Source organism: Salvelinus fontinalis, chromosome 3 (genome assembly GCF_029448725.1).
Source record: "Salvelinus fontinalis isolate EN_2023a chromosome 3, ASM2944872v1, whole genome shotgun sequence".
In the NCBI taxonomy this organism is placed as follows: Eukaryota; Metazoa; Chordata; class Actinopteri; order Salmoniformes; family Salmonidae; genus Salvelinus; species Salvelinus fontinalis.
In genome coordinates, this window is record NC_074667.1 from 41,487,531 (window position 1) to 41,500,912 (window position 13,382).

General features: G+C 42.8%; 1 protein-coding gene and 1 pseudogene across 1 annotated transcript; both read right to left on the minus strand.

Annotated features, from left to right (window-relative positions):
• Positions 1 to 1,036: 1,036 nt before the first annotated feature.
• Positions 1,037 to 6,747, minus strand: LOC129851549 (potassium voltage-gated channel subfamily C member 1-like; annotated as a pseudogene).
• Positions 6,748 to 7,490: 743 nt separating this feature from the next.
• LOC129848694 (tripartite motif-containing protein 16-like protein) lies at positions 7,491 to 13,371 on the minus strand. Its single transcript, XM_055915788.1, has 7 exons — positions 12,652 to 13,371; positions 12,358 to 12,453; positions 11,576 to 11,809; positions 9,264 to 9,423; positions 9,115 to 9,174; positions 8,923 to 8,976; positions 7,491 to 8,495 (listed from the first exon to the last, which is right to left on the minus strand). Exons 1-7 carry the CDS (start codon positions 13,186 to 13,188, stop codon positions 7,945 to 7,947), a joined length of 1,692 nt encoding a protein of 563 aa, XP_055771763.1. The 5' UTR covers positions 13,189 to 13,371; the 3' UTR covers positions 7,491 to 7,944.
• Positions 13,372 to 13,382: the final 11 nt, after the last annotated feature.

Sequence of the window (13,382 nt, forward strand, 5' to 3'; positions counted from 1 at the left end):
ATTGTTGGAAAAATTACTTGTATCCAGCACAAAGTAGATGTCCTAACCGACTTGCCAAAACTATAGTTGGTTAAACCTGTCTAGGACACACGTTCCGCTAGCGGAATGGGTGGGGGCTGGATGGGGGCTTAGGCGAGGGCATCTCTCCTGGGTTTTTGCCCAGGATGAAGCGCGCCTCGTCCACCTCTTCCAGGTTGGAGATGTCCTTCATCATGCTCTTGCGATAGGAGACATGTTCAGCCCAGGAATCCATTTTCATGACGCACGAACAATCCCTCCAGACAAAAACTCAAAAAGTTCCGTTACAGGTCGTAGAAACAGGTCAAATGATGTTTGCAATCCATATTTAGTTTGTCTTTTACATTAATCATCAATAAGGATCCAACCGGAGAATTTCATTGACTGAAGAAAGAGCATTGGAACGAGAGCTCTCTCTCTCCCTCGCGCGCAAAACCAGACTGAAATTTCTGACGACCACTCACTAAAACAGCTCCTATGAGCCCCTCCTTTATAGTAGAATTATAAGACTAAATTCTAAAGACGGTGACATCTAGTGGAAGCCCTAGGCAGTGTTTGTTCAGTCATATCTACAAGAGGCTACTCACTGTAGCCTCAACAGATGTTTGGGCAGAGAACAGCTAAAGAACTTATTGGAAGCCCATGAATGACCATTGAATTTGATAGTGCAAGAGGGCAAATATGTGAACACATTCAGGCTTCACACATCAGAACACAGGCATTAGACATTTTATTAGACAACTTTTTGAGTTGTGTATGATTATTACAGACAGATATTGTGGTGATATCACACTCTCACACTAACGTGACATATAATGTGTATAAGAAAATGACTTGACTGAAACTTTAATACATAGGACTTTGAATAGTCAAGGTAGTCCTTTCCCATGTTTGCTTAAAGATGATAAAATGTAACATTTTATGTTGTTAAATATGTTATAATATAGCTATAATGTCCAAATCCGGTGTAATGGAAAAATCAGGACTCAGTCTTTACCTCCAGGGTTTCATAACCAGACTAAGCCTGGGATTCAATCAAAGGCACATTGGACTCTAAGAGGGAAAGAGAGATAAATGTTGAGCTTGTTTTCTGAGCAACAAAAACAGGGATGTTAACATAATAACATAATATAAATATACAAATACTACTGATGATATGAAATACCTGAACACGACCTCTCCTTGTGCTCCTGATAACAGGCGTCGTTCTGGCTGCCCCCCTCTTGGAGAAGGCTGGCTGAGTGCTCCAGACAGGGCAGGTGTTGCCTCTTCTTCTTCTTTGGGAGCTTTTGTTGGGCTATGGCCAGGGAGTAGTACAGGCAGAAGTTATTTACTATGACTGGGACAGGCATGGCTATGGTCAGAATGCCTGCCAGAGCACATAGGGCTCCAATTACCATACCAGAATAGGTCATGGGGATAATGTCCCCATAGCCCACGGTTGTTATGGTAACCACAGCCCACCAGAAGCCTATGGGGATGTTACTGATATAATGTTCATCATGGTTAGCCTCTAGGTGCTCTGCGTAGTAGAGCAGGGTGCTGAAGATGAGGATTCCAATAGTGAGGGAGACAGCAAGGAGGCAGAACTCTTGAACGCTGGCCTTTAGTGTGTAGAATTACACACGTATGCCCACCATGTGGCGTATCAGCTTAAAGACCCTCAGGATCGTCACAAAGCGCAGCACACGCAGGAAGCCCAGGGCATTACCGCTCAGCCACAACTCCAGGAAGAAGGGCAGGATGGCTACAAAGTCAATAATGTTCAGTATGTTCTTTACAAACACCAGCATGTTGGGGCAGCAGGTGAAACGGACAAGGAACTCAAAGATGAACCACACCACACAGACGCCCTCCACCATGGTCAGAGCAGGATTGTTCACTATCTCATAGTATGGTCACCTCTTCGGTGTGGTTCCCCACCATGACTAGCTTTGTGCAGTTCTCCATCGTGTGGAAGTTCTGACGTGTCTCCAGACAGAAAGCTGTGATGGAGAGGAGGATGAAGAAGAGGGAGACAAACGTAATGACCTGCAAAGGACAAGGGGCATCATCTGACTTTGAGTGGATCATGTCATAATGATTAAAGAAACAAACAACACATAATGAACCAGGTTGAAAGTCTGATTTATTCATTTCTAGGTTTGATTTGTGTGTTGGACACACAATGGTATCAAAAAGGCTGTTGATCAGTGAGATTGTTAGGCTTGTGTGTTGTCTCCTAAACTGACTCAATCCCTTGGCTGCTGTTTCCTATGGAGCCACGTTACCTTCCATTTGGGTGACATTACTAGATGGGAGTTACATGACTGAACCTTTTAAGGGACTCTGAGGGTGAATCTCAATTTTACTTTCTTGATTCCTCACATCCTCTCTCCTGATTTCCTTCTCAAAGCGTATTGGAGCAGAATAGCTGAGGTTTGTCCCCTGTGAACCTCTCCTGTAATGTTTTAAGGAGGCAAGGAAAGAGGATGTAAGGAATCAAGAAAATAGAATTTAAATTCACCCTGAGGCAACACTTCTGGTGAAGCTGCTTTTAGTTATTACCGTCCTAGCCTATGGAACAGCCTACTGGATAATCTGAGGGTAGCAGAAACATTGGACATTTTTTAAAGAAAACTTGAGATGCACCGTTTAGCCTTGCTTTTCCTTACTTTAAAATGTTGGTTCATACAACTACTTTTGTACTAGTTGTTATTACTGTCCTTCACTGTCTATGATTATTATTATTTAATTTGTATTTGTTTTATTTGTTTTTATTACTTGTGTAGTGAATTGTGTTGCTGCAAGGCATCAATGAAATGTGGTGTAAACATATATTTTGAGTTGTATTTTTATTTATTAGGGATCCCCAAGCTACTCTTCCTGGGGTTCAAACACATTAAGGCACTTACATCACACATAAACAAAAGATAAAACAGTACATCTAACATTTTTATACCACGACATATCTACAATACAAAATGTATAGTACCACCATACAATAATATTGCAATGTACATGGGTGTGCTAGTGTGTGTGTGCGTGTGTCTCTTCACAGTCCCCGCTGTTCCATAAGGTTTATTTTTATCCTTTTTTTTTCTACTGCTTGCATCAGTTACCTGATGTGAAGTAGAGTTCCATGTAGTCATGGCTCTTTATTGTACTATGCACCTCCCTTATTCTGTTCTGGACTTGGGGATTGTGAAGAGACCTCTGGTGGCATGTCTTGTGGGGTATGCATTGGTGTCCGAGCAGTATGCTAGTAGTTTAAAAAGACACCTCTGTGCATTCAGCTTCTCAACACTTCTTATAAAAACAAGTAGTAATGAAGTCAATCTCTTCTCCACTTTGAGCCATGAGAGATTGACATGAGATTTACATTATTAATGTTAGCTCTCCGTGTACATTTATGGGCCAGCCGTGCTGACCCGTTCTGAGCCAATTGTAATTTTCCGAGTTCCCTCTTTGTGACAGCTGACCACAACTGAACAGTAGTCCAGGTGCGACAAAACTAGGGCATGTAGGACCTGCCTTGTTGATAGTGTTGTTAAGAAGGCAGAGCAACGCTTTATTATGGACAGACTTCTCCCCATCTTAGCTACTGTTGTATCAACATGTTTTGACCATGACAGTTTACAATCCAGAGTTACTCAAAGCAGTTTAGTCACCTCAACTTGCTCAATTTCCACATTATTTATTACAGTATTTAGTTGATGTTCAGGGTTTAGGGTTTAGTGACTGATTTGTCCTAAATACAATACTTTTAGTTTTTGAAATATTTAGAACTAACGTATTCCTTGCCACCCATTCTAAAACTAACTGCAGCTCTTTGTTAATTAAGTGTTGCAGTGATTTCACTTGCTGTAGTAGCTGACGTGTATAGTGTTGAGTCATCCGCATACATAGACACACTGGCTTTACTCAAAGCCTGTCATTAGTAAAGATTAAAGGGGGGGGGGGGGGGGGGGGGGGGGGGTCCTATACAGCAAATACCATTATGTTGGAGAGGCTTCCATTGAAGAACACCCTCTGTGTTCTGTTAGACTGGTAACTCTTTATCCACAATATAGCAGGGGGTGTAAAGCCATAACACATACGTTTTTCCAGCAGCAGAGTATGTCAGCAGATAATGTCAAAAGCCGCACTGAAGTCTAACAACACAGCTCCCACAGTCTTTTAATGATCAATTTCTCTCAGCCAATCAGTAGTCGGTGTAAGTGCCGTGCTTGTTTTTTCCAAAAGTTTACTAAGGGTTGGTAACAGGCTGATTGGTCAGCTATTTGAACCAGTAAAGGGAGGTTTACTATTCTTAAGTAGGGGAATGACCTCCAGGCCTGAGGGCACACACCTTCTAGTAGGCTTAGATTGAAGTTATGGCAAATAGGAGTGGCAATATTGTCCGCTATTATCCTCAGTAATTTTCCATCCAAGTTGTCAGACCCCGGTGGCTTGTCATTGTTGATAGACAACAATCATTCTTTCAACTCTACCACACTTGTTTTACGGAATTCAAAATTACAATGCTTGTCTTTCATCATTTGATCAGTAATACTTGATCAGTTATACTGTTGACATCACATACATTATCAAGCATTTCACACATATTATCCAGATACTGACTGTTATCACTAGGTGATGTATAGCAGCTTCCCACAAGAATGGGCTTTAGGTGAGGCAGATGAACCTGTAGCCATATTACTTCAACAGTATTTAACATGAGATCCTCTCTAAGCTTTACAGGAATGTGGTTCTGATTATAAACAGCAACTCCTCCACCATTGGCATTTCTGTCTTTTCTATAGACGTCTTAACACGTTTTTGGTTTTCTATTATGATTATCTTGGGTATTTAAAAGTATTATGGAGCCTTCCTGGACACCCCCCTTTTTCTTTACCAATTTAGTTTTTTTGCAGTATGGGTCCACTAGGCCTCAGGTATGGCGGTACCTTACAGTTTCTTGACCGCTACGCTACGACGTGGAACTAAGAAAGCTGCTGCTAGTCTATATATTTTGTTTATATATTTTGTTTCTCCTTGCTGTCCCCAGTCCGCCTGGCCTTGCTGCTATTCCAGTTTCAACTGTTCTGCCTGCGGTTATGGAACCCCTACCTGTCCCAGACCTGCTGTTTTCAACTCTTAATGATCGGCTATGAAAAGCCAACTGACATTTATTCCTGATTATTATTTGACCATGCTTGTCATTTATGAACATTTTGAAAATCTTGGCTCTCTCTAATTTTCTCCTTCTCTCTCTCTCGGAGGACCTGAGCCCTAGGACCATACGTCAGGACTACCGGGCATGTTGACTCCTTGCTGTCCCCAGTCCACCTGGCCTCGCTGCTATTCCAGTTTCAACTGTTCTGCCTGCGGTTATGGAACCGCCACCTGTCCCAGACCTGCTGTTTTCAACTCTTAATGATCGGCTATGAAAAGCCAACTGAAAATTATTCATGATTATTATTTGACCATGCTTGTCACTTATGAACATTTTGAACATCTTGGCATAGTTCTGTTATAATCTCCACCCGGCACAGCCAGAAGAGGACTGGCCACCCCTCATAGCCTGGTTCCTCTCTAGGTTTCTTCCTAGGTTTTGGCCTTTCTAGGGAGTTTTTCCTAGCCACCGTGCTTCTACACCTGCATTGCTTGCTGTTTGGGGTTTTAGGCTGGGTTTCTGTACAGCACTTCGAGATATTAGCTGATGTACGAAGGGCTATATAAAATAAACTTGAAAATAAACTTGATTGGTTTACAGTTTACATTTGATCGCTTTGACTTTGTTCATCGATGGAATACAACCTATGAAATGACCCTTTGTTTGTTTTTACACTATTGGAGTTTTGGATTCCCTGTTCTGTGGTTGCTTGGAAGCGCATCTGACTGCGGCATCACATACCTGTGGCCTCAAGGCAAGTTTAGAATTGGATTAAGAATTGCCTTCAGACATGTGCACGTGCACATTTTATGTGTGTGTATGTGTGTCTGTGCCTGTGTGTGTGTCTTTTCCCAGTCCCCGCTGTTCTATAAGGTGTATTTAAAAAAAAATCTGATTCTACTGATTGCATCAGTTACCTGATGTGGAATAGAGTTACCTGTAGCCATGGCTCTATGTAGTACTGTGCACCTCCCATAGTCTGTTCTTGAATTGGGGATCAAAACTACAAGAGGTCAAAGTGGCTTTTTTTTCAGTAGGAGAGAATAAATAATACACAAATAATACACACCTTGGCAACCATAGACGAGAATGGGTTGTCAAATAGAGCCCATATTTTTGGTTTCCACCTTCTGAAGCAGCTCTGAGAATTTGTTGGGTTGTCTTCAACAGTGAATCGATCTGGAAACTCTTCATTGTGGCGCACATTTGAGTCAGATGGCCCGAACGCTGCAAGGGCCTCTTCGGCATCCCTATGTTGGCAGAATGTTATCCAGCAACAAGGTTCCACAGCTGCCTCGTCGACCTCCCAAAAAGCCAACTCCTCTTCAAAAAGCGGACCGCAGACATCTGTTGGACAGTGAAGCTTGCCGGTTCTGTAATAATTCAGAACATTGGAGAAAACACCTGGATGTCGGTCGAAGAAGAATTCAGTGAGGTCATGGTCCATCAGTTTAGCTAAACGGGTACCGGGCAAGCTTGAGAGTGCCCATGTAAGTTTCATGACGCATGCCACCAACATTGATCACAACCTTTTTCATGACATCCTGTTTTCTGTCCCAGTCTTCCCGTAGACATGTTTTCGATGAGGTCATGGCGTGGGTCAACGTATGACCCTGAGAGGACACACACATTGAGCAGATCAGGACTTGGAGTGGAGAGAATAGCACGTCCAGGAATGTTGTTTAGCCTACGGTCCTCGTTTGCACCAAAAATGTTGAGAAGATTCAAAACGTTTTAGGCCCAGGGGTAAAGAAAAAACACATTGGGGCAGGTTATCCGCTCTCTCTTTTGGTAGTTCAGTTTGGGAAGAAAACTTGAACCTTCCTTTTATTTATCAGTAGCCCACCCTGTAGGCAGGCCCCTGTCTGCATTCCAAAGTGCCACTCCTTCTGTCAGTTAGAGGTACAGCCACATTTTTGCCTATTACCAAGTTTCTATACAACTTGATTTGATTTCAAAATAAGTAGGACATCCAAACACAAATCTGTGGCAAAGAACAACCATTGGAAGACAGTTTTAAGGCAGTTTTTCCATCAGTAAACAACTCCAGTCCCTTTCACCTTTACTGTAAGCATTAACAGTATATAATAATAAGAAAATTCCTATTAAAATTAAATGAAAGCACAAATGGTTAAAAAAACTTTTAAAGTTCCTTGATCTTTAACATTGACTAAACTTTAAATCTTGGAAGAGTGCAAGTGTAAAGCAGTTACTGGACTAATGACCCCATCCTCTCATGTCATCCTGCTGTATAAGGGACATGACACTGCCCTCTAGTGTGAAATAGTCAGAAAAAGTTTGTCATAAAAGTTATAAACAACATATAAACCAACACTTTAGCACTTAATTTGCTTGATTTTATTTTTATAAAAATGTTATGAAAAATGTAAAATGTTTCAGTAGATATTACAAATATGTCAATATTACAAATGTAAAGAGGGTACAAGCTGATTTTAGAGGTTTACAAGCTAATAAAACCAAGATAAGATCCCCCAAAACCTAACAGCAATCTAAAGCCTTTTAACTGTTATCCATTATGTATATAGCTTTATTTTGAACTTCTATCCACAGTCTACATTTTCTAGTGTATTATTTTCTATATAGGTTTGCAAAGATCTGGTAACTTTCCCAAGATTCCCAGAAAACCTGTTTGGAGGATTGTGGATTTCCTGCTTATTCCCTCCTGATTCTGGGAATTATCCAACCTGGATTTCTGGCAAACAGGGAATTTGGGGAAAGTTACCAGATTTTTGCAACCCGATCTCTATGCCCTAGTTTTACTCTCATGGTTAGAATCTTTTATGCCTCAGATTACATATTGTGATGCAACTCTCCTCCCCAAGCCAGAACCCTGGGTAGAGGGGTTCAGTGAATGTGAACTCCTTAGTTTTGTAGAGTAACTTCATCTTATCTGAGACTTCATAAAATGTTATGGTGCCCTCCTTAAATTGCAGGTAAACCCCTATTCTGCACTGGCTGGGGGTTGCACTGAGTTTAACACCTTCACTGTTGTGGCACACAGAATAGCCTTTAGAACGGTCAAGGCTCCAGGATTGGTCACTGGCCCCAAAAGCGGATGTCTTAGAGAGTGATTTTCTGTCTATGCCCCAATAGGACAGGGCAATCTCAGCCTTGTTCCCCCCCACCTCCACCTCCCAGTAGCAGCGCTCAGCTTCAAGCCCCTTCTTGCACAGCACCTGGCGACGGTAGTTAAACCTCTCAGAGTGAGGTTGTACCGGCTCCTTCTGCTTTTTAGCATCCCACCTCACCATTCTGCCGTCCTCTGAGAGGGAGAGGTCCTTGTGGGCAGTGTTGGGGTCCAGGGTGAGCTCACAAGCATCTGAAGGATCAAAGAGGATCGTAAAATGATGTTCATGACCATGTTCATAGAAAGCCAGTATGAGGGTTGGCGCTCAGGCTAGAATGAAAGGCATACGTTTCGGCCTTGATGAAGGCATAAGGCCAAAACGTATGCTCTGTTTCTTAAAAAAAATATATATTAGCACCTTACACTTTCACTTTTTTGTATTCTTTCGAACATGGTCTAAATGAATTCTATTATTTTTGCATCTCGGTCTCCTTGGGATATTATTCCTCTCCATGGTTTTGAGTGCGAGTACTTTTTGAACTCTACATGATCATGTTCAAACAGCATTATCATGAGGTTGGTTCAGATCCATTTAAAAATAAAATAACTTTATTACTATGTTTCTGTTGTACAGGTTGAGTGAAGTTTCGATGTGTTACACAAAGAACATAGGACTCACACTGTAGAAATTCTGTTCTGGTCGTAGGCTCTAGGGTCTGTGCAGCACTGATAACTGTGTAGGTCAGGAGAAAGGCTCAGTTGTGGTTAAAGTTCTTGTTAATTACAAACTCTCATTACTAAGGGTCAAGTAAAATGTGACTGATTTTCTGAAACACTCGAGATAACACACAAAAAGAAAGATAAGATTCACCTGGAAGCTGCTTAGGTATGACTCTATGGTCTGGAGACTGGGAACCTCCATCTCTAGCCACTGTTGAGACAGATCATAAAATCCTTTATAAATGTATTGTATATTTACAGTCTGTCTGTCTGTCTGTGGTATACCCCCCTTCAACTGACCAGTTTGAGACACTGTACTGATTTCCTCCTCAGCGAAAGCCTCCAGTCGATTCCCAAACTCTGAGACAGCACTCCTTATGGCCTCAAAGGGGAGGTGTGGATCCGTCAAGACACTGAATAAGTCAGGGGGCTCTGGGAGGTTAGAGAGAGAGGGCAATCTCTTTTTTCATGATAGAGAGGGAGATAGAGAGAGAGACATGAAAATGAAGGAGTTATCATTATTAGTTGTGAAAATTCACCATGTCATCATGCACACACTTGTGAACCTCAGAACCAGATCCTACATCTATCTACTACAGCCTGTGATCAGTAGCAGTGTGTGGGTAAAATCACTGGGGAAGCCATGCCCCCCCCCAAAAAACAAAGCCATATTGCAACCCATGTGTTGTGATAATTGCGTTGTTTGCTCTATAATCTGCTAATTCACATGCCTTGCGACCGTGATATACTGTATAGGCCTGAAAGGGCTCCAAAGTGGCTCAGCGATCTCAGGCACTGCATCTCATTGCTTGAGGCGTCACTACAGACACCCTGGTTCGAATCCAGGTTGTAAAGCGCAAGCGGCACTGATTGGGAGTCCCATAGGGTGGCGCACAATTGGCCCAGCGTCGTCCGGTTTTGGCCGTCATTGTAAATAAGAATTTGTTCTTAACTGACTTGCCTAGTTAAATAAAGGTTAAAAAATATATATATAATAATAATAAAAAGCAGAGTCAATAAGAAGACACAGTAAGCATAATAAATTCAACCACACCTTTGTTTTATCACAAAATTGTAGAGCAACATCTGTCCAGTGACGCCCACAAAGCATATCGCATGTAAGAAAGTTACTTGACCTACAGCATGGTCAAGCAAGTTAATGTTTCCGAAATTTTGGACCACTAAATAACTATTGATTTAGAACCACAGAGTTACCGCAAGTCACACAGAAAACAGGAGCCTCCACTGTGCCAGCGCCATTTCAACATAATCAAATCACCTCTGCTTAGTCTAATACAGTGACAACTAAAATATACCAAAAACATTTTAGTCCAATCAAGCGAAATATGATGTGGCTGTCCATGGTTCTTATTTCTCTCTGTGTGTGTGTGTGTGTGTGCACATTCGTGCAAGTAGAAAAACATGTTGACTCAGCCTACTTGTAGAGAAAAGCCAATGCCATCCTCCTCTCTTTCATGTTGATGAAACGGTCATTCTGGCTTACAATAAACACTTTTATTTTTTGTTGTCCTAGGCTACCTGGCTAAAACGCTTGCTTGCCAGCCTAACTTCCATTCATGGGCAACGTTAGCTATAACCTTAGCCTTCCACATCAAGCTACATATTGAACTTCCATCCTCTCAGCCCAGGGGCACAACATTCATGAATTAATGGTTGGATGTTATAATCATTAGCCAGAAGGGAGAATTAATTAAAATTACAAGTCCAAATCACTATCTCCAAAAATTGCTAATTTAGGGAAGGGCCAATCAATTTTAGCTAGCTAGCTAGGTTCCCATGACACATTTTTTTTGTATGCCAGGACCACTCACAGTTGAGCTCAGTGCTGATTGGCTATTGGACCAGACAGCGTCAGATAGTAGGATCAGATAAAGACACAGAGGGGTGCTGTTTCGCTCTATGCTTTCTCCTGTGAGATACATTCAGCCTCTTGCGAATTGAAGGAAAATTATGAAACACATGTAACCGATGTGAAATGGCTAGCTAGTTAGCGGTGGTGCGCGCTAATAGCATTTCAATCGGTGACGTCCCTCGCTCTGAGACCTGAAGTAGTTGTTCCCCTTGCTCTGCAAGGGCCGCGGCTTTTGTGGAGCGATGGGTAACGATTCTTTGAGGGTGGCTGTTGTCTATGTGTGCAGAGGGTCTCTGGTTCGAGCCCAGGTAGTGGCAAGGGGAAGCAATACTGTTACATTGGTGCCGTGACCCGGATCACTGGTTGCTGCGGAAAAGGAGGAGGTCAAAAGGGGGGTGAGTGTCACCGATGTGAAATGGCTAGCTAGTTAGCGGTGGTGCGCGCTAATAGCATTTCAATCGGTGACGTCACTCGCTCTGAGACCTGAAGTAGTTGTTCCGCTTCCGCGGCTTTTGTGGCGGGATGGGTAACGATGCTTCGTGGGTGACTGTTATCTGTGTGCAGAGGGTCCCTGGTTCAAGCCCAGGTAGGGGCGAGGAGAGGGACGGAAGCAATACTGTTACACACAGAGATGAAAGATTAATTATTTTGTTTTTTTATTGGTCAAATTTTTTAGGAAGCCTGGCTTAACTTGGCATCCATGAATACACACCACTGCCTGTGATACAACTAACCATACCTGGAGGAAGTGGATATCATCATCTGTCTGTGAGAGCTGCTCCAGCTCAGCATCTCTCCTCTTCAGGGCAGCCATGTCTTTCTCCAGGCTGCACAGGGAGCTCTCAGCCTGAGCCACTGCAGCTGTCTCGTGGGCCAAGATCAACTCTCTCACTGTGGAGTAGTGCCTCTGGAGGGAGTCGATCAGCCCAGAGAGGACGGCCTCGCAGTGCTCCTCAGCAGCCATACCACCTTCCTGTTACACATACAGTCAGGGACAGACTTAGTGATTTACGTTTGTTTTTAATTTCGGGACGTTTTTTTAAATAGGCCATATAAAGTTAACACATTGGCATTACATATCAGCCTCAAGGCCTTCGTCAGAGCTTTTGTGAGTGTTTTTAATTTGCACCCTTATGTTGACATTACTCCAACCCCTTTCAGTGCATTGAACGGATGTAGGTGGAGCAATATCTGACGAAGTCCTTGTAGGCCGATATGTAAAGCTTAATAAAGAGCAGTGACACTAGCAAGAGCAGCGTGCAGGATTCTTTTTTTCTCTCATGTTATTCAATTGTTACCATACACCTGCATCAAAGACACTGTAGCTCAAATGTGCCTTTAGAATTTTGAAACACATTGGGCATTAAAATCTGTCAGTGTGGGCCACCTGGGGCAGTACACACCCATGAGTTAGGAAGGAGACTGTGGCCTTGCTGCTATGTTACTATTATAGTTGGTTTTGTCCAGAGAGCATTGCAAATAACTATATTCACTTCCTTGTCTTATCTACTGTATACCCACCTTAACCCTCTTTATGTTCTCTCTTAGGTCCTTCTGCTCCTGTTCCCTCATTTCAATACTCTGCTTGGATTCCTTCTTAATGTCCTGGAGCTGTTCCTGTGGAGGGCAAATTTATCGGCAGATTAAATATTTACAAGGTCAAACCAATAACTACCTCATAAATCCTGGAATGCACATGGTAATGAAGTGTTATTTACGTACTTATTTGAATTGAATCACTAAGGGATCAACTGTGAATTATACACATAACCTTTGGGATACTCGAAGCGCCAGATTTGAGATAAAGGTCAGTACCTGCTTCCTTTTCCGTCCCTCTTTCGCCAACAAATTGTTATGTGCTTTGTGCTCAACCAGTGCGCATAGAGGGCAGATGCATTGATCATCATCACAGCAGTAAATCTCCAACAGTCTGTCATGTATAGGACATACTCTGCTCTTCAGTGCCTCTGAGACTCTAGTGGTTCTGGGTATCTTCGTGGGTCTGGCCCAACCCAGAGCATGACTGGGCGAAGGCCCTGCCTCCTGACCGTCTTCAACAGGTCTGTGCTTACCTCCAGCACCCACATTATTTCCACACTTGGACTTCTTCATTCCTTCCACCATTTCAGCCAGAACAATGTTCTTGATCAGGATAGGCCTCAGCTGAAAGGAGTCTTGGCATTCAGGGCAGCTGCAGAAACGATCACCCTTTTCTTCATTGTCCCAGAAGTCCTGGATGCAGATCATGCAGAAACTGTGTCCACAGGGAATAGCAGCTGGATTACTGAGCAACTCCTGGCAGAGTGGACAGTTGAGGTGGTGCTTCCTGACAGATATGCGAGACACAGCCATATCTGAGAACAAACTATAACATGCTGGTCTTTCTTTTCCGCCAGGAAGACAAGTTTCGTTTCTGTGAATAGGCACGCCTTGTGGTTTCCTGGTATGTTTGTGAGAGCTGAGAGGGAGTGGTGAGTCTGGACTGAAGCCAAAGGGGAGGATATCAAAACCTTCAAGAGTACTGAAAGAGCAAGTAAATCAAGATG

What these genes read in the sequence shown, in the direction of transcription:
- LOC129848694 (XM_055915788.1), bottom strand. Translation starts at nt 13,188, where the DNA reads ATGGCTGTGTCTCGCATATCTGTCAGGAAGCACCACCTCAACTGTCCA. An exon ending in ATGATATCCACTTCCTCCAG is followed by an intron (nt 9,424 to 11,575) that starts GTATGGTTAGTT and finishes TCATGAAAAAAG; the next exon opens with AGATTGCCCTCTCTCTCTAA. An exon ending in CAGTACAGTGTCTCAAACTG is followed by an intron (nt 9,175 to 9,263) that starts GTCAGTTGAAGG and finishes CTGTCTCAACAG; the next exon opens with TGGCTAGAGATGGAGGTTCC.